This window comes from Ammospiza caudacuta, chromosome 2 (genome assembly GCF_027887145.1).
Source record: "Ammospiza caudacuta isolate bAmmCau1 chromosome 2, bAmmCau1.pri, whole genome shotgun sequence".
NCBI classification, from domain to species: Eukaryota; Metazoa; Chordata; class Aves; order Passeriformes; family Passerellidae; genus Ammospiza; species Ammospiza caudacuta.
Genome location: NC_080594.1, coordinates 41875233 through 41896971, shown reverse-complemented (window position 1 = coordinate 41896971; position 21739 = coordinate 41875233). Strand labels below are relative to the sequence as shown.

General features: G+C 35.5%; 1 protein-coding gene across 1 annotated transcript in view; it reads right to left on the bottom strand.

Moving 5' to 3' along the window:
- Positions 1-383: 383 nt before the first annotated feature.
- DEUP1 (deuterosome assembly protein 1) overlaps positions 384-21739 on the bottom strand; it is a 40596-nt gene continuing 19240 nt past the window's right edge. The window contains exons 8-15 of the mRNA XM_058825690.1: positions 19608-19753; positions 18842-18947; positions 17045-17242; positions 15981-16067; positions 13930-14040; positions 13281-13480; positions 6717-7017; positions 384-554 (exon numbers count right to left, since the gene is read on the bottom strand). Coding sequence (XP_058681673.1) covers positions 384-554; positions 6717-7017; positions 13281-13480; positions 13930-14040; positions 15981-16067; positions 17045-17242; positions 18842-18947; positions 19608-19753 — 1320 coding nt within the window. The remainder of the gene's footprint in view (positions 555-6716; positions 7018-13280; positions 13481-13929; positions 14041-15980; positions 16068-17044; positions 17243-18841; positions 18948-19607; positions 19754-21739) is intronic.

The following is a 21739-nucleotide window of genomic DNA, read 5'->3' as shown; positions in this document are numbered from 1 at the left end:
ATTTTTTTTTCTGTACAATCCAGAGAATTTCTCCTAGTTGATTCTAATTTCAAGGGGATAATTCCACTTATTAGCCCCCTGTACATTACAGAATTTAAAGTATTTTAATTTACAGTGCTCCAACAGGGTCTCTGCTGCACACAATTTAACTGTGCAAAACCCACTGGTATAATTTAGAATATGTTCTGAGTTTATTTTGTCATATACTCAGGTTACAATATACTTAAATCTGTAGGAGAATGATGATTTTCTTGAAAACTTGATGTTACAAATACATGCTATTGGCAATGTGCCTAAATACATTAACCAGCTAGTTGCAGATTTTAGTTCTGAGAAACTCATGAGTGGTTACTTGGTTTGTTTTTCTTAATTGTGTGACTGTCTTAAGTACGCCTGCTTTGCTGCATCCTGGCATATTTTTTTAGAGTATTTTCAGAATATCTTTGCAGCTCTTCAAGGTGTGAATTTAAATGTTCTTCAAATTCTCTGGCGTGTTTCTCTTCCTCTTGAAGGAACTTTTCTGCTGTTGCAAGGAAGGACATCTCAGGGGGAGACTGAGCAATGAATAGAAAATCATAGTTAGGAAAAACCAGCAAGTGCTACAACGTGTTTGCCTTATCAAATTCTAGATGTGAAAAATACCTTGACAGCAGCTAACAACACTCTAATGCTTTACACCTCTTCAAGAAAGCACCATTTTTAAAGGCATACATTTTTAAAGGCATTCATGTGCCTAAATGACATGGACTGAACATGATGTTTGATTATCTCTGATATTCATAGCATTAGGATATAGCTTGGCCATTAAAAATTTAAATATCCCACTAGACAGAATTAAACTGCTGCAGAACCTCCAAAATCTATCAACTACAGATTATGTTAGTTATTTGTATAATGTAGACCAGGGCAGAGGACAATAATCTTTTTTGGAATGACAGAGTATAATTATCTTGGATACTGCTGATTGTCTCCTGTAATTTTAGCTCTCTGCTTCTGTGGTATGATGCTTTCTGAGAAAAGGAAGAAAACTTGTGCTCGTTCCAGTACTATTAACTCCAAGCCCTGACATTCTGGAGAATGTACTAAATTTTTGTTCACTGCAAGTAATTCACTGAAAAATCTTCTTTCCATTTAATGAGCATTTAGTAGACTCAGACTGAAACCGTACCAATAATCAGCCTTTAGATGGTTGTCATGGGATGCAGAGTTCTATAAAGCAAAGGACATGTGTGAATCTTTGCTGGAACAAGTTCTAAATTTTTAAGCACCAATTTCTGTTAATTTTCTTGCTAATACCTAAGATGCATTCATTGGAATATCTTTATCAATAGAAATATGAAATAATTTTTCTTTTATGAACAATACTATGCCTGTTTAAATACATTAAATGGTTTTTTTTAGAGATAAATGCAATTTTATGACATGATTTTTTAAGATTTGGCTGAGGAAAAAACTTAGTATAGGGGCTTTAATATAAAAAGAGAGGTAATCCTCTATTTTTATATTGTCATAAACTGGGAAAAATTATTGGCATATTTAATCTTAGTTAAAAATATCTTAAATAGCTTTTGTTACTGATTAAGTTATTAATCTAGAAATTCAGGGTTTTTTTCTAGAATTTAAAAATGTTTGAAGTTTATGTGTTAGCGCATCAAATAGGAATTCAAATATTCAGATGGTCTGTGGAAAAGGCCAATTTTTACTCCAGGCTCCACTGTATCAGAATGGGGTATTCTGTATTTCCACAGGAACTAGAGACAGATTTGGACTTCAACTTTGTTGAAAACTGCTCTTTAGCAGCTTTTAAGGCTAAAAGATACTAACTAGAAAAATGCTCTAAAGCACCTATCCATTGAAACCCTTTGCAGCAGACTCTCAGATGAAATTTAGAGATCTCCTATATGAAACCCCTTTTCTTTTCAAAGTACAGAAGTGAGTGATAGCTGGAAATAAATTCAGAGTTTAATACCATCCTTCTTGAGTGAGAGAGGCTTCCTGATGTATAGGGCTCCTAAAATGAAATTCACAGAAAAAGCAGAATCTTCCTTTTCTCAATCCCTCCAAATGAATGTTTTAAAATGATGGCAAGATAAAGAGACTTAATTTGACATGTATGAATAAAAAAACCTAAAAGTACTAGATCACTTTTTACCATAACACCTCAATCCTAGTACTAGCAAGAATAAGAAAGAACACCAATCCTCTAAATTTTAAGAGAATGGAGGGACATCACCTGCCTTTGATTTTCTTCACAAACACATGCATGATTTCCCATTCATAAATTATCACTGCTCCCATATGAAGAGTTTTTCCTGACATGCTGAATGCCATGGCTACATGCCATTTATTCCTTCATGGGCTAGGTCACAAATACATCTCCTCATGATGTCAAGACTCAGTGACAGAATTGTTAGTACTATTTTAAATTATTTGAAGAAGGCTTTTGTATTATGGAGAATACATTGAATTTGGAGGCTTTTCCTGAAGAATCACCATGTGTTCCCCTTACTAAATACCAGAAATGAAATTGTTGATTCAATGCTGAGCAAATAAAACACTTTCAGTGAGAAGCATGAGAAACTGGGAAAATCTGAAATACAAATTTAAGAGGTGTCATCACCTAGAGAAAAATGTCATGTTAGACTTTTCCTTGTGGACTGCAGATTTACACAGGTGCCAGTCTCAGAAAATTTAAATCTAGTTAGAAAAGATTCTTAGAGATTCAGGATAACGATGCTTGGAATTACTGACTTCTCATTGGAAACAGACTGGCCTCACAATCAAGCCATCTTCCCAAACTGTTAAATGTCCTTTGCTTCAACTGGTACTTTGATGCGTTTCTTCTTGAAATACACTGTAAACTCTGAAAGAGACATTTCTGAATTTCCTCAGAGTTGAGAGAAGAATGTTTATCACTTAGAATAAGCAGGTCATGGCTCCCCACAGCTCCTTACTCAAGGGTCAGACATCACAGGCTATGATTTTAGATAGGTCCCTAATGCATTGTTTTTCATGCACTTTGAGAGATGGTTTTATCTAAGCAAGTCTAAAAGGCAACATTCCTTGTTAACAGCATTTTGCGTTCCAAGCCTCTGGTCTGTTCTTTCATTCTGTTCTCTATTGTCTTCACTTTTGGCCACTGAGCAAGAAAAATCACAAAGAAAGGGCTTTAATCCATGTCTCAGATAAGATGCATAGTTCTTGATTTTGAATTTCTTTTTTCTCAGATATTACTGCTTTTATGTCTTTTGGGTTTCTAACTGAAGCTGGATAGGGATGGGTTCATAATAAGCTTTCCATCTAACTTGTTTGGGTAATAAGGCAAGGAAGACTCTATATTTTCATTTCTACAATGCCAGCTGATCTCATATTTCTTTGGTGTATGCCAGTAATAAGAAACAGCTTTCTGCCTCATCATTTGCTGGAAAGGAAGGAATGCACCTGACAAAGATGCATATTTCTATAGATGAAATATGTGCTAAGTATGTCTTCTCCTTAAATAAGAACTAATGGTTAAGAAGTCATTCTGGATTGTTGGGGAGGAGCCATTCAGGAAATTAGCTCTCTCAAAGAGAGAGAGAGACAGAACTGCCTAATTAATTTGCCTAGAGGTAATCTCTCACTTGCCCCATGAGTTGTCCCAGCATTCTTGGATGCACCTTCAGCAAGGAAGCAAGAAAGCTTTAACACGTGGGATATTTTAGCATTTACTGGTCAAATCATGAGCTGTCAAATCCCAGTGTTAAGAGTCTTCTCATGTTTAGCTGCTTCTACTTTCCAGGAAATATTTTGTAATACCAAGAGTAGAAATTGGTCTGGCTAATTTTAGTTTCACAATGACTAAATTTGGGATGTTTTGGGAGCAGTTTCCTCTAACCCTACACTGCAATACATATTAGGCAGCAGGCCCTGTCTTAAACGTGCTTCTGCTCATATATGAAAATTAAATTTGAGATGCCTAGAAAATTGCTGAGTGACATAGAAAGATTTTTAGAGGGCCTGCATAGCTAGGAAATAGCTAGGAGTGAGAGACATGGACTATAGCATGCCTCAGGGTAGGATCAAGACTGTCAAAATAATTCCTAATGATGTCCAGGGGTGGAATTGCCACAACTTTTCATTGCAATCTATTTGTTAAGCGAGTTCCCATACTAATGTTAGAAAATTTCCTAATGCCTAATTTAAATTTTAATTACTACAGCTTAAATCTTGTATTTCCAAGCCTTAAAGCCAGAACAAACAATTTTCTATCATCTCAAGAGAAAGATGAGAAACTATTTTATTGGTTGATCTTTTGACTAAAAGATCAACCAATCATTTTCTGAAGTTGTTCATTTCAGAAAGAGAGCAAACCCTAAAGTAGTGTTTAGAGGAAAAAGTATTTCCCTAGATTTGGAAACCGTTAAAACAAGAATTTTTGGGGTTATGGGAATTTCCAGTGAATCCCAGCTGAGCTTTCTATGACTCTTTCTATACATGTCACCTCTAAGTAAGAATGTGAAAGGGCAGAGGTTGCAGTGGAACTAATCTTTGTCTGAAGATTCTTTACCAGGAGAGAGACATAAGTCACTGTCTAAAGCCCTACAGACTATTTTCTCTCTTCCCTCAATACCAAGAGTTATTTTGGTAGGTATCAGGACATCACCTGGAAATTGGATGTTTTCACTTTGTGCTACAAATACTCTTCAGAAAACTAGTGCTTGTAAGATTTTCAGAAATCTTGAACATACTGGAGATTTCACATGGGTCCTGTGTTCTACACCCCTGAAGACCTCAGAACTCAGTCAAAGAACTCTGGTTTAACATATTGTGCATTCTCCTCCCTCTTTCTCCTCACTGGAACAGCTTTGCATTTGAACACAGAACTCTGGAGTAACAGACTGTTGAATGACTTCTGCACTAAAGCTGTGGTATCCAATGTCAGCCTGAGTGATAATTTAATTTCAGTGGTCTGAACTTGTATCTGCTTCAATGCCACCGATTTGAACCTAGACTCTGCATGAGAAATATCTCTTGTTTAACAGTTTTGTTATGTGTTTGCCCACACACCAGCTTGGCATTGAGCCTGGCCTGAGTGCCAGCTGGGAAATAGTTTCCCTGCAGCTTGCAGAAGTATCTCAGAAGGGACATTTTTTCCAGGCTGTCTGGAAAACTGTCTGGAAGCTTTGTGATTTGATGTCTTTGTCTGACATTCTGACAGAAGAGAGAAGAACTGGTGTTTATCAGACTCATCTGGAAAAGTCCAAATGACTCTTCAGGATTAGCAGTTTAAAGAGGAAAACTCTCAAGCCATAAGAAACCAGAAGCTGTTTACTTCAAGTTCCTGTGAAACATAAGAATATAAGATGGAAGTGAGGTCAAGTACCTGGGACAACATGGCTCTCAGTGTTCTCAGACTACTGGGACAAAGCTGATGGGACCATGGTGAATGAAGGGCTACCCTGCAATCCCTGCTTCACAAGCACACCATCATTACAGTTTCTCCTATCACATTTTTTTTCCCCAGAACTGCTTCTTTATGTATTTAATAAAAATTATTACTGTTGTGTTATAATTCCTCTAAGAACAGAATTTTCAGACTTGAGTGCCTACTTGATTTGGGTTATGGTAATCTTTACCACACCTCCCCTCCCAAAAACCAGTGAGGTTCTGGACTATGGAGATAGTTCTGCAGCAGCCACATCTCTGATAGCAAAGGCTGTGCATTTGTTTCTGAAGCAGACAGCAGAACCGGGGTACAACAACCACAGGTACCACAGCCTGTCAATCCCCCCTAATAAATGCTGTAGTCTTCCCTCTTCTGCCTCTAGAGCTTCAGCCAGAGCCCTGAAGCTGAGAATCTCTTGGTTACAAAGATCCATGCATCACAGCTGGACAGAGGGAGGGCTGTAGCTCATTCCTCACTGACATTCCTAGTTTCACTGCTTACTGATAGTATGCTTTTGTGTCTTGAGGTCAGGAAAGTGCTAATTGTCAAGTGCAAAAGAATAGTGCCTGTAGTGGAGGCCTAAGGTAGAAGAGAAAATACTAAGGAAGAGGTAAAATCTCAAATTTAAAGGGAGCTCTAAAGCCAAATAATTATGGAAAGATTTTCTTAAGTTGTCCTAGGCAAAGTGGGATTTGTCTCACTTGTCATGGAGGGTGGTAGTCTCCAGACTATGAAGACAAAAAGAAAGAATGCTGTCCTATTCCTCTTTCACTCAAAGAAAAATAAGGATCACAGCACTTATAATTTGTTTCTTTTCAAATACAATAGCTAACATATGGAAAATAGTTGCTATGATTTTTCTGATTTCATCCATCAGTCAAAGAGATGTAGATCAAATAGGAACTTGATTTGTCTAACAGCACTTAAGGCAGTAAGTTTGCAGGTACTATGGAAATACACTTGAAGCAGAGTGCTCTTATATAGGCAATACAAAGCAATGTGCCCCAATATAGAAGCCAATAAAATGCAGAAATCTTTCTCACAGTCACATAATGGCAGGTAATTATCACCACTGTTATTATAACAGAGGTATGGCTCAGTAGGGGATGTTTAATCTCCAGAAAAACAGCATTTCTGTTAGGATAAGGTACTTATATTTTTGCTGAGCTGGCACTCTATAAATAACAATGACAACAAGAGTGATCTAATTTTTGGCTTCTCCAAGGCTGCATTTGGTCCACAGATGGATTTTTGAGCATATATGTGTTACAGGAAAATAGTTACTTACCGATAATTTGATTTCTTCCGCATTGTAAGCAGGGCTCTGAAAGCTGCCTGTTCTGCCCACTTCAGGAAATGGCCCATGAAGGCCCAAAGGATACCCTGCTGGTGGTAAGGGAGATTTAGAATCTATTTTCTTTTCATGGCCTCTGTGAAGTGGATGAAAAGATAAAGTGCTATCACTTTTTGAACCAGTGGTATTGCAGTGGCCATACAAAGCAGGAGTGCAGTGTCTGTGGTATCCACCAGCAGTGAGCATAGCAGTCTGTTGACATTCCACTTCCCATGAATCTTTATTTTGGAAGGATCTAAAAGAAAAAAAATTACATATGAAACCCAGTTAAAACTCTTAAGCTATCACAGCAAAGCCAAGGAATTTTCATTTTACTTGTTGACACAGTTTTGATTACTTAGCTGTTCAAACCGCTTCATGCATGAAGTTGCATGGGCACAAGATTCAGCATTACCAAATTGCAGCAATTTAGCAATTTCCACCTAGGTTACTGTAAAACTCTCAGTGTGCTTTCTCTGTCTGCTTCAGCTGTGAATTAAACCACCCTAATTTAAATCCTTTCACTGGAGCTTAGGCTGAGGACCCTTGCCTTGGTTGGTATAACTGTGTCAGAACGAGCTTAAACACAAACTCACCTCAGGTATTGAAGATTAAGTGTTTGTTACCTATCCTTTGCTAATGGCTACCATTCCTTTTTCCAGTGGAAAAAGCTATGCAAGCACCAGAGTGAATTCAGCCACACAAATAGAGGAATTAAAATGTGAAAGTGCAAGAGGAGAGAAAAAACCTATTATTAGTGGTTGGATAATTAGTCAATTTTGATCTAATAGTAACTTAAACAACTATGTTCAAGTGGCTAGAATTTAGAATAAATACTTAAACAAAAATAGTACAAGAATCTTTGATTCTGCATTTTTACTGCAATGATAATTTTGCCACTGATTTAATGGTAACACTTTGGAGATGAATATAAAAATTATTAGATTTTTAAAATGCACTCTCTGAAAAATTGTACAATAACTTTCTTTTGTAACAATAAATGAAATCTTCAAGTTTAAAAAATTATTTTAAAGCATATTATTAGGATTTTCAAAAACTCTTGTATCTCAGTGATCAGAATTGGTGTGCAAGTACATATTTCTATTCATTTGTATTTCTGTAAAGCAAAAACTATTAGGGTTAGTAGCAACTTAAAAAAAAAGAAAGCCATTTTCCTCCCATTCCCAAAATAGTTAACTGAACAATTCTGATACTGTATTGATAAAAGCAGACAATTTTGAGACTCACTTGCCCAGATGTCTGCAAAATTACACTAATTTTCAATGGCATCATTCCTTGTATTACATACCAAAACATGCAAAAAAACTTATTCCAGATTCTATTAATTTTACGTTACAGTATTTCTAGCTGAGATAAAAAATTCTATCGTATTGAGGTCTGTGCTTATGATGAAATTTTAATCTTGGGAGCTAACTATTAAAACATAATAGCAGTTTGAACAGATTCTATCATTGCAAATATCCTAAAACACTTTAGTAATTTGAAATGCAGCTATAAAAGCTTTTTAAGAGCATGTTCTCTGCCACTAAAATATAATTTAATAAATATTCAAGAGTATGCAGTGCTAGTCAGTACATTTTTTTATTTTTAAATAAAAAGAAGTTGCCAAGTGCAGGGAAAAGACAGTGTTTTCTGCAGAAAGATCACACCATCATTTTCTAGACTTAATTTAAATATTTGGTGTTGGGAGAGAGTGGCTGTGGAGCCTTGATGGACCTGCTTTTACAGAAGCCCTTCCGCTGGTTTTTACAGGGACAGAGTTGGTTTTCTTCAGAGTAGTTTGTACGGGGCTGTGTTTTGGATTTGTGCTGGTAACACAGGGATGATTTAGCCACTGCTGAGCAGAGCTTACACAGAGCCAAGGCCTCTTCTGCTCCTCATCCCATCCCACCAGAGGGGAGGCTGGGGGTGCACAAGGAGCTGGGAGGGGACACTGCTGGGACAGCTGATCCCAGCTGACCACAGGGATATTCCAGACCATATGGGAGCATGATCAGCAATAAAAAGCTGGGGGAAGGTTGCCTGGGCATCATGACAGGTGGTGAGCAACTGCACTGTTATCACTGGGCATCACTTGTTTCATATATTCTAATTATAGCATTATTATTATTTTATTATTGTCATTTTTATTATTACTACTACCTTATTTTTATGTCCCATTAAACTGTATTTCAACATATGAATATCACTTTTAAAAAATTCCAATTCTTTCCTTGAGAGTGGGGGAATGAGAAAGTGACTGTGTGCTGTTTACCTGCCAGGTTAAACCACAACAGCTCTAAACCAGGAAACTGAGTTTTCAGCACAGGGACTGTGCAGAACAACTCAGAGAACTAATGAAGGAAGTATTTTTATTCTCTGATTATAAAAGAAGCTGTGATTAAGATGATCTGAATGCTATGGCAATGGAAATTATATGCACGATGCTGTATTACTGTTTGTTACTATAATTTTATTTTTACTCTAATAATAATAGTATTATTATATATGCTAACATAAAACTCTCTCAGACTATTCACCAAACTTTCCAGATTTCTAAAGCACCTAAAATGTTTACCTTTGTGGATGCAGAGTTTTCTCCTTTCTTTCATCCTTTTCTTTACATATATACTCTGCTCTTTGGGCACAGGAGAATACTTTTTTTTCTTTATTTTTCTCTCTATTTTAAAGTCAATCCCATCTATAGTGTGGATGAAGGGCACTGTGAAAAAAAGCCTGCCATAACTGAAGATAGATGGCATGAATAATAAAATCACAGGTTTTTTTTTTTAAATCTCATGTTCTGACCTTTTTGGAAGTAATTTTCTCTCTAAACCCATAGTGAAGTCTGTGTGATCTGTGTTCTTTTTTTTTCCTGCCAGAACTGCTTCTTTATGTATTTAATAAAAATTATTACTTTTGTGTTATAATTCCTCTAAGAACAGAATTTTCAGACTTGAGTGCCTACTTGACTTGGGTTATGGTAACCTTTAGATAATCAAAACAGATACCACACCTCCCCTCCCCCCCAAAAAAGTAAAAAAATAAAAAAGGACTGATTTTTTAAAAGGAACTCCCATTCTCCCATTCCTAGTGTAATCCATAGGGTTGCTGGGGCTGCTTGGTATTTTGGAAAAACATGACACCTACATTGAGGTAATTTCATAGGGATACTGGGCCTTTACTCTGCATGGTTTCCACAGCTGTGGTTTAAACTTCTACCAGTTCATGTGCAAAATAATATCTAAGAACACAGATCTACTTTAAATACAATCTGCACATTTGTGAAAAGCTGTCCATTTGTTAACACTACCAATGCAAATACACTATTTCTGCAGCTGAACAACTTATGCTTTTGGTGGGATTAGTCATAGATTATTTAACATGTACACATGCCACACAAATAATATCACTGCTGACATGGTGCCATAGGGGACAAGCAGTGAAATAACAGTGTTCTCACAAAGGAAATTTAAACAGGATCTACTTTTCCTGACTCATACATAAAATCTGCCTGGTCCCTGTGTGGTCAATGACTTCAGTGATGCAAAAACCCCAAATCCCTTACTCAGCTTTGCTGGTTGACATGACCAGTGTTGAGGAAGAAAACTACTGATCTTTAATGGCCAGAATGTCTTCAAGAATTTGTGTAGTTGCTTTAACCTGGCAAGTATAACAGCTAGCTTGATTTTAAAATGGATAAAAAACCTTTTACTGAAGAATTGTGTTCACTGCTTCCACTTTATCTATTGCAGTAACTGATACAGTGGTGTGACTAAGAGTTGTATGATCTCCAAAAACCTCCTGAACACAGATACTCAGTGTAAACACACATCCATTAAGTGATCCCCAGCTATCTTAGCAGGCATTAAGCCTTAGAATTTACCCTTCACTTTCTCCACATGATGGAAGTGCACTTTGGCTTGATCAGTTACCTTTTTTGTACATATTTTTGTGTGAAATAAATAGCTTTTCATTTCGTAACTCACAGGTATGTTTTACTTTTGGAAGAAACAAACTGAACATATCAGCTTCATCAGAGAGTTCTCTTTGACCATGCACAAATTTAAATCAACTGCATATGGTCAACGACTAAGTAAAGGATTGAAATCTTGAGAGTGGGGAAAGCTTATATAAATGGCAATTAGAAGTAAGATAATTACATAAGAAAACAGTAATTAAATAACGTGGTTATAGGTGGAATGTGGGCACAGTCCTTTTTTAGCAAAAAGATGCTATTTCTGCATATCTTACTTTCTAATATTTAGAAATTTACTGTATACTGAAAGAAAGAAGAAATCATTCTGCTTTTTGGATTGCCAGTATAACTTCCTGCAATTTCCTGTGTTTTCTCTAGAGGGCTCCTCCCTAAGACATGATGGCGCCCGTACCCAGGATTCCAGTACTGACTGAGACACAACTGAAAATTATTGTAGAATATGCACCTGCCACTTGCACAAACACCATGTTTTCTAATTTTTTACCATATAAAAAAAGTCTTTTGTGCCCTTTCTCCAGTGCCATAATTACCATGGAAACAGAACTGCAAATTAAACCAGAAATAACAGGGTTTATGCTCAGAATAAAATAAACATACTCCAGATTTTAACTTAACCAACATCAACTTCCTAGTTTATCTGCATACATCTGATGGTTGAAAATTTAATTTTAGTTTTCTGGAAAAATTTTAGTTTTCTGAGGTAGTTTCCTGCTTGGGAACAGAGAACTGATAGTACAGAGAGGGCCCAATCATAAAAACACTGGCTGCACAGTACATGTCAAATTTGCACGTTTTAAAATCTGTGTATTTATTTATCTGAATAGCTTTACATTTAGGAATTCTAATGAATGATTTAGATCCTGAAATCTAGGCTCAATATATCTGTTTCATCATATTAGCTACAACAACAACAACAACAACAACAACAACAACAACAACAACAACAACAATAATAATAATAATTATTATTATTATTTATATTGTGTTCAGTAGTCTGGCTGCGATTTCTGTTGTGAGAAAGGTCAAATCTCACAGGTGTCTCTCTCACAGTTTTGATTGATCTTCCAACAGCTATGAAATCACAGTCCTGCAAATTACATGCATAATTCTATTGTATCAAATATTTATGTTCTCATAAATTAAATTTCACGGTCTCTTATGTACAGCAAGTGTAAATCCTGAGAAGATGGGGAGAAAAAAGTCTTATTTTTTTCCTCACTTTAGAGGAGTTGAAGCACAAGCAAAAATGGCACTGACCAATTTTGTTAAGTTATGAGACCTACTGGTGCAGAATAATCTGTATCTTGATTTACAAGTATTTGTTTCACCAACATCTTCAACATAATTTCAAACTTCATAGGAAATCAGGCATACCTGCCACTTCCAAAGATGGGTGTATCTGTATGTATATATATTCATGCATTCTGTATATGCACATATATATATATATATATATATATATATATACATATATCTATTTATTTTTATATACACATGAATGCTATCTGCAACACAAAACAACACTCTTTAAAAAGAAATTTTAGGCTATGGAGCTACATTTACTGGGATGCTGGTCTATTTTGCAGAAAGAAAATATTTTTAAATTTTGCCAAAACCTAAATGTATGAGTTTGAAATCTTAACATGTTCAATTTTGGCTCCAACTATTTCAGCTGTACTTCACAGAACTATTTCATGTTAGTGCTATCATGTCAGTTCTTTATTACAAATAATCAGTATATTTAGCTTCCTATTAATTTTATTTTCCTGTACTGTGAAATATTGTTTAGCAGGGTGTTGTTTTTTGTTTTTTTTTAATTGCAATGGCATGATTATAATATGTTTGAAGGTAATTCATTGGCTCACTGAATACAGGGAAATAAGAAGAAAGTCATCACAACAATGCTTTCTATGAGTCTGAATGTTCTCATTATTTTTCCCTAACAAGGAGTTTATTGTAGTAATGACTTACTCAGAGCATCTGAAATTACGTTTCTGTTAAAAATCAGGTCACCCAAGAACACTGAAACCAGACAAGGCATTAAAATACATTTAATGAAACTTCCAACAAATGAAACTGGAGGACACAAAGCTTTTCAGCAGGGCCTATAGTTCAAACTGCTTATTAAGAAAACCTCCTGTCGAGAAGTTTATGCTCATGTTGATTTTTCTAGCCTTTCCTTGTCTTGTTTTTATTTGGTAGTAAAAAATACAGTTTGCTCTATCTTGCAAAACCTGGAACTGAGAATAGCTTGAGCAGCACATAAAAAGTTTTAAAGTTTCATGTGATAAATACTAAAACAGATATTAAACATTTCTGGGACTTCATTTACTGCCAATTTCCATTAGCCATGCAGAAAAATGCAGGAAGTCCTTACAAACATACTAACTAGATCTGATAGTTATATTGCTGGGAGTTCTGAATGAAGAGAAACAGCAAAAAACTTGACAGTTTGGCCCAGTCAGACCTTCCAAAACACTTACAAGAAGTTTCATAAATGTGTACAATCTAAATATTACCTCTCTTCCTTTTCTTGAACCTTTGAATGGGTTTGGCAGCTGTGCTCTGTTTCTCTGCATGCATCCATGCAACTCAGTATAGATGTTCCTGTGTCATTTTGTGGTTTAACAAGGCTATTTTGTAGTCTTAAATTCTCATGCTTCATTTTGTGAACAGAAGCTGTGAAATTTCCATGTTCTTTGTTACATAAATCTATACACTGTGAAAGGAGATAATACCATCATTAAGTAGTTATTTTTTCCACAGTAAATGGGTATATTTTTAACAAGCAAACACAAAACAATGTTCTATGCTAAAGAAAAGACCTAGCTACCATATATAATCATGCAACATTTAGGGCAAACCAAGAGAATTGCCTCCAGAAAAAAAAATCACAGTAGATAAATAGAAAAGAAGGAATAACAGCCTCTATAACACAATAAAACAAATTAAAATTTCTCAGCAAACATGCATTCAAAATATTATTGTTGTAAATTTATCGCTTGCTTTGTAAAACTGATGACATTAACAGCTATAGTTGCAGACTCTACTGCTCCCTTCAGTAACAATTCCTCCAAAAATAACAAGCAAAATTATAGGAGTTCATTACTACACTAGATACAGAGTATGTGTACAGGCACAATTTAATATGTGTGTTGAGACAGTCACCTTCAGTTTCAGAAGCAGTGAGTAAAGCCACATCAGCCAAGTGCTCTCTGTCCTTGTCACTAAACCCTGCTGCTCAGCTGGGTTAGCCCACACAGAGTGCAAAGCCAAATACTGAAAGTGCAAGCCACAGGTGCACTGTGATCAGGGGCTAAAAAGCCCCATCCACCAGGACATCCAGAAGGGAAGATGGAGATTAGCTCTGGAAGTTGTCTAGCCAGGATACTCTGTTCCTTTTTTTCTGTCACTTAATCCACAAAGCCTATGCTGCACACCTGAGCCAGCTATTTTGGAACTATCTCTCTGCAGAGTACTGCACTGCATTGTGTAATATATTTGCAATAACAGTATGCTGTCATCACCAGGAAATTTTCAAAAGGTTTATCAGATTACATACAAAAGACTAAAACCCCTCGCATTTCATTAACTTGTGCTTTCATATATTCCTAGATCTACCTTATTCTCTGGGAACTCAGTAATTCATTACAGATTTGGTTCTTTGTACACTGCTGGCACAACTGTGCTCCTGCATTTGAAAGCTTGTCTATTCCTTGCACTGATTTGATGCCATCTCCTCCTGTGAACCTTGCCTTCCTCAGTTTTAGGGTGAATTTATGAGCCAAGCTGGCATGGAAATGCCAGAAGGTATAATAAAATTTAATATTTTGTGCAACTATGGGGGAGCAGGGGCTCAGCTATGTCTCACAAGTGGGAGGAGTGGCAGAACCGAGGGAGAAGGAGAGCACTAAGTCATCCTACCACTAATAGCTCTAGAATCAGCAGTAAAGTTATAATGGCATGAACCCCAAAACTGAGCTGGCCCAGCTACATTGCTTTTGACATCTAAACCCTGACAGTAACCCTGCCTGATGATGCATTACACCATACTGACTTAGGCTGGCACTGGTCTAAGAGGTCTGTGTAGTGCTGCACTGTACAGCACAAACGTCCATAAAAATCTCTCCAGTCCCTGGGATCTTAATATCAAATACATCACAATCTAATGTTTAGATCCTCACAATACATTAGTAAAGCAGCAAAGAATTTTTAAGTCCACAAATCTACTGAAACATGTATTGACCTTGGTATGCATAGTAACTGGATTTTACTGTTAAAATATAACAAACATGTGATGTCTCCAAGGACCCTTGTCAGACAGCTCTTCTCAATCTTCAAGAAAAGTGTCACTGCAGAGAAGAGTTAGACATGTACACACACACATCCATCTGTGCTTCCACAATAATATATCAAATATACACACACAGATATCCATAATAGTGTGTATGTATGTGTAGGTAAGACATCACTGATGGACATCAATGCTGTTTTAAGGGTGTGGGTAAATGTAACATTCTTTCATGACAATTCACAGGCTACAAATCTCCCCAAAATGTATTTACATCAGTATTTCCAAACAACATTCCAGTGGGATTTTTTTTAGTGATAGAGTAACTGCAGATGTTCTGTAAGAAGGGGATCTTTTGAAGCTTTTTGTGGAAAACTGCCTATATACTATTTATTATACCTTCTCAAACCATAGTTCTAGATAATCTTATGGCACACTTTTTATCAATTAAATTTTGAAGCCCTGCTGTTTGGAGAGATATAAATACTAGACTCTGAAAATAAGCTGGGTGGGAGCAAAATGTGTCAGTTTTTTACACTGCTATTTAAATACCATGTGAACAAAGGGGTAAGATATTAAAAAAGGGGCATATTTTTGTCTGTGAGGATGATGACTGTTTAAACTTAAATAAGTGGTATCACTTACAAAAAAAAGAAGCTCCCGGAAATTGTTTAATGTTTAGACAATTACTGAAAAATTTAACTTACTTGTAGTTTAATACAATTAAGGTAAAAATTACTCCTAGCTATACTCGTCTTCAGTCTGTGTGTGAATACCACTTGGTTTTGATTATGTTGCATACCTGATATTTATTTTTTTTATTTAATGTATGCAAGTTGGAAATCTCTAAATCTGCCATGATCTTAATCTGCATTTACAATAAATATAAGTAACTATTCCGCATACTTCATAGATTATAAAAATTTACCATGCAACTTTCACACTCCTGGTTTTCCATCATTTCTTTTAGATGTGTGTTTTCAGATTTGATAACTTGGTAATGGAATTCCAACAACTAGGAAAAGATTAAGATCTTAGTTAAATACAAGAATATTACTCTCAACTGAAATAACACTGAGTATAGATATATTTAAGCTTAATTTTAAAAAATGTGCATTAGTAACTACAAAACTTACTATAATATTTTCAAATCTAACAATATCAAAGTAGGAAGAAGTATTAAACCATCTATAAAATAATACAATACCTCTGAATTTATTTACCTTTTTGAAAGAAGTAATGACTTACCAAAACAAGCTCACATGCAGTTACTACATAGAAAGAGGACAGATTTTACAGGCCACTGAAACTAGATGAAATCCTGTTCATGATATCTAGAAATTATATATATTCTTTTATTGATACAGAAATACCTGGTAAAGAGTGCCACACAACAGGAGATATCTCTCATTTTCCCCAAACACTAACTTTACTATTGTCAAAAGTAAAGTATTTCTTCAATCACAGTTTTCCACATGTAGTGACCCTCTCAGAAAACAGATTCCCAGAAACCTCTAATACTGATGATTCTTTTGTTTTATACACTAAGTAATGAAGCTGACAATTTTTTTAAAACAAAAATTTTTCATTGAAATCCCCACTAGTATCTTACAGTTTCCAGCTATAAAATTACTAGAATTTTCTATGCAGATTTGTACCATTCTTCAAAAAGCTTTGCAAAACACTGAAAAACTAGAAACTTAAAGCATATGTAATAACAACAAACTGGAAGTTTTCAAGATCTTTTGCATGTTAAAATGACAACTAGATGTGACGGTCAGAATGAATTTCTATTTGGAGGTACAGTTGACATTTACTGGTGATTTCTTGTTCCAGCATCAATTTGGCTGCTTTTGTAATACTTCACAGATATTACAGCACCACTGATAAAAACTACAGCAAGAAATGGGATGTCTTTTTTTCCACAGATAATAAATGTCATTATCAATAGTGGAGTAAAATGATGTGGGCTGCTTTTGCCTACTTGCATACCTGCTGTTTTGTTAACAATTTGTGTTTTGTCTCTAATTCCATTTTTAACTGTCTTTCCAGAAGAGTAGCTTTCTCCATGATAGTTGCTATAGTGATCTCCTTCTGATGAAGCTCCTCTGTCAGGTCAGAGATTTCTGTCTTCATTCTTTCCTGCTCAGAGCAATGGGACTGCTCCTCTCGATAAACATGGTTTCTTATCTGTAGCAAATACATTTCAAAAAGAAAAAATGCTGTGCAGTAAATATGATTGCATCACTTGCTACTTATCAGTGACTTTTTCTGCTGTTGCTTCCAAGACACCAACTCTTCTAACTGAACAAGAGATTCTGAAATTGTAAAATAAAATGTCTTTGGAAGTCAGTGCACAGAGCTTTGTTTATTTTTACATATTTTCTCACTTCTCTTGCACATTAATTTGCTATTTAATATTAGAAATGAACAAAGCACAATACACTTCAGTTAACCTTTTAAAAGAAAGTAATAAAAATCATGTATAGAATTAGAATTCATGGTAAAGAATACCCAGGAAAATATCCATTCAATAAATTTAAGTATGATTTAGTTATAATGCACTTAAGTTTTGAAAAAGTTTGATGAAGCTTAAATTAACTTAGAAGCAACATAAATCAATCAATCTAGAGGTTCTTTAATAAGAAACTATGTTAGAAATAAAGGGGATATATGGAAAATAATTTTATGAGAATTTTTCCTGCCATTATATGTAAAAATTTAAGGTCAAACTTTCTTCAATACTTCCTGTGCAGAGTTCTGCAAAGTATCAACACAAAAATTGTTTTCCTAATCTTTCTACTATAACCAACAATTTAATACTGACAGATTTTTTTATTGCATAAGAAACAGAAGAACAAAACCCAGCACAGCAACCTTTGAAGACATTTTACCAATTTTTTGCAGTACTATACACAATGAGTAACAGATTGCATTTTGATTTTATTTATGCAAACAGAACAGAAATATTAGAATTAAAAAAAAATAGATAAAGATGCAAAAAACCTAAGAGCTAGATCATGACTGTCATGCCAAAACTGATGAACCCAAGTCAGATGCATCCAAACAGCGACATTCTAAACCCACTTGGTAAGCATTTCTGTAATTTGCTATAGGTGGCAGAGTGATTGGACCCTTCCAATCTAACAATTCTGTGATTTTGCTTACATTGCTACTTGGCAAAACCACAACATGCTTGTAGGATGAGTTCTGAGCATCCTCTACTTCCAAAGTATTTCAGCCTGCCAAGCCATACACTGTTCCACAGTGCCATGCCACTGCTGCTCGCTCACAGCCCCTCTGAAATGTGCAATGCAATGTGATGCACAGCTCCAAGGAGAGAGCTCTGCCCTACACCGTGCAGCAGGTACCTGGGTCTGCTCAGCCCTGTGTGAGCACCTGCCACAGTGACTTGTATCACTTGATCTGTTTGCATATCCTACCTCTGAGACCACCTACAAATTACAGCTTAGCTCCACAGGTTACCAATTAATCAGAGATTTGGAGGCTTTCTTAGTTGCATGTTATTATCTGAACCACAATAATGTGTAGGCATGGTCTCTTCCATTATTTCAATGGAGTAGCTAGGCACAGAATCAGAATGTCAGTTTTACAGCTACACAACTAAATGCAACCATATATGAAATCTTTTTCATATCAAAAAATTCAAGCTCTCCAGTACCAACAATGCATCCTCCTGCTCTCTACAGTACATGCACATACCCTAGCTCAGTACCCTCTCCTAAAAATTCTATAGTGCAGTTAAGATCTGGAAATTATATGAAATACCTTGTTCAGCTCTTCTTCTTGGCATCCTTGACTTTCTGCAAATAGCAATAACTCAGGGTTTTTATTTTCTAGTTGCTCAGTAAGCTGAACATGAGATGACTGATGCCTTTAAGTAAGAAATAAACAAAACATGAAACAACCAGAACATTCAATACTCTTCACCTTGTAGTATCCTCTCCACAGTGTAAAACTGTAGAACATCTGCTTGCTGATGAAAAAATACCCCCAAGGACAACCAACATTTGGCCTAAACCAGGCTGGATTTTGGGAGATGTCTAGGAATCAAGGACAATACAACTATGTGCAGAAAGACTCCTGAAAACTCCTATAGACTGGTATTTCATATAATTTGAAATGGCTACAGCAGATTAGATAAGCCATAAAACCATTATGATTTTATTAAAAGGAGATTAGGGAGATCTCAGCTGCATTGTTTCCAAGTGTTTTAATGCTGAGAAAACGAAAGACTGTAAAGATATAGGTAGAAATATCTGAAATGCATTGATCTGTAAAAATCTAAGCATCATTAAATCTTTTTAACAGAGCCTGCATCTGCCTGAAATTGTCTGATATAATTGTCAATGAATTTCCATTGCCTGAAATTGTCTGATATAATTGTCAATGAAAACATCCAGTCTAAAATTCAGAAGCTGACATTTGAATACAAAGTATGTTATCAAACAGACTTAATTTAAAACAAATGTAAGAAAAAAAGTCATTAGCTCAGAAATACTTGTTAATTTAAATAGGTCTTCACCATCCATACTTTATTTGAATTTCCTGTATATCTTTGTACTCCTTGATTTTCAATAATTCTGTATACAACTTTTGGCATTCCAGTTGTATCCTTCTCCAGAGACCATCCCTTGATTGAAGCTCATTTCTCATGTCTGAGATATCTGCCTCCATGTTCTAAAGAAACAAGCAAACACACAAACAGTTAAATAAAATTAGACAGCTTAAAATGCTGGTTTTTTAACACATCATATTCAATACCTGTACATACATGATCTTAATTTCAGGAAAACATATTGCTTCCATGTCAGTTCCTCTCATCTAAAAATCAGATTCTGAATATTCTGTAGCATTTGCAATGTTCCAATGAATCTGCTTCTGAAATTATCATAGGAAACATAATTCAGAAGTTCTTTATTGTACTAAATGCATCTAAAATATATAGCTTGGTTGTTTTAGCAGCTTCTACCATCCTGGAACATGTTTCACATGCCAGAATTGGTGCTATAAGTGGCTTCCATTCTTCATTGCCAAATTTATAAACTTTAGAAACTAAAAGGCTGCACAAATCTTAAAAACTAGCTCCATCTGCATGGAGTTAATTGCTTATTTAAATGAACATCACAAAATTTTCAAACAATCAAAAAAAAGATTTTTCTTAGGGACTTGACAAACCTTATTCTGTTTTATCTTTTATTTCTGATTGATAGTGTGTTAGACAACCTGAAGACACAAGCTACATTCAGCATGATAAAATATGAATTCCAAAAAATATCAGAATTTCACAAAAATATACTGAAAACATACTAAGTATAAGAAATTGGAAATATAACCCACAAATTACAAAAGTTATAATAACAATCAGGGCTTGCAATAGTAATATCCAGAGAATATGTATTGCTTCTTACCTAAGATCCTAATGCATGTTTCAGATTAAAAAAAAAATAAATTATTCTAAGGGTACTGATCCTTTACCTTTCAAACTATTACACTAAAAACATTCACATTTTTCATAATTTCTTCATTTTATTTCAACATAGCTTCCATCTTTAAGAGCAAAAAAAAGCCTTTGAAATTTCAAAAGAGAAGTGGATTCCAGGAACTGCACTGCAAGGAGGAACTTCAAAGGTTTATTTCCCCTAGAGGCTCCTATGAGAATGACCCTCCTCCCAAGAAGTCAGTGGTCTTCCTCAGGCTGAAAGGGTTGCTGAAGACGGATATTGAAGTGCTTTTGCATTTTTTTAGTTTTTTTTTTTTTTTGGGAGGGCTGCATATATGGACTCATTAATCTTATCCTTTGTTACATTAAGACCAAGAGAGCTTTTTGAAACACCAAAATGCAATTCTGGGTATATTCAAGTGAAATAAAGCTTAATAAACTGTTAAAGTTGTTGGTAAGACTTGCTTATTCTCTTCATGACTCCAACGTTCAAGAAATAGCCACAATTGCTTTATAACACATGAACTTGGGAGATGGTTACTCATCTGACTTCATTCTAGGGTGGATAAGGGAAATGAATTCCACACAATTGTGTGTCAGAAGTCATATTTTCTGTGATAGACTGCAGTCAGCAAACATATTTACATCAATTTTATTTTCCTGTGAATTAAAATAGTAGCAGGAACAACAGTAGCCACAGGAGCAGCTGCAATAATAATTGAAACAGAATTTCAGGTCAAGAGTTTCACAGTTTCACACATCAGTTAAAAAAAATTAAAGATGCATCACTTGTTATTTTAGAAAATATCTACTGCATCTGGTTAAAATGAAAATTAATTTTGAAGCAGAAAACTTTAGTATTTGTTTAGAAAATATCTCATATAGTGACTCTATTTCAAGTTGAAAAAATAATCAAATCTTTTCTTTCCTTCTGTGAAAAGTTTTGCTTCTACTAGCTTGCCAATCAAAGTCCCAAAAATTTCCTGATCAGCTCTTGTTCTGATTCTACTCAAAGCTGTTTGTGGTGGGTTGACCCTGACTGATGCCAGGTACCCACCACAGCCACACTGTCACTGCCTTTTCCAGCTGGACAGGGCAGAGAAGCAAGAGAAATGCTCTTTGTTGGTTTCTGGAGAGAATGACAGGGAGAGATCACTCACCAGTCACTGCCAAGGGAGAACAGACTCACCTCAGAGAAATCAATTTATTCCTAATCAAATTAG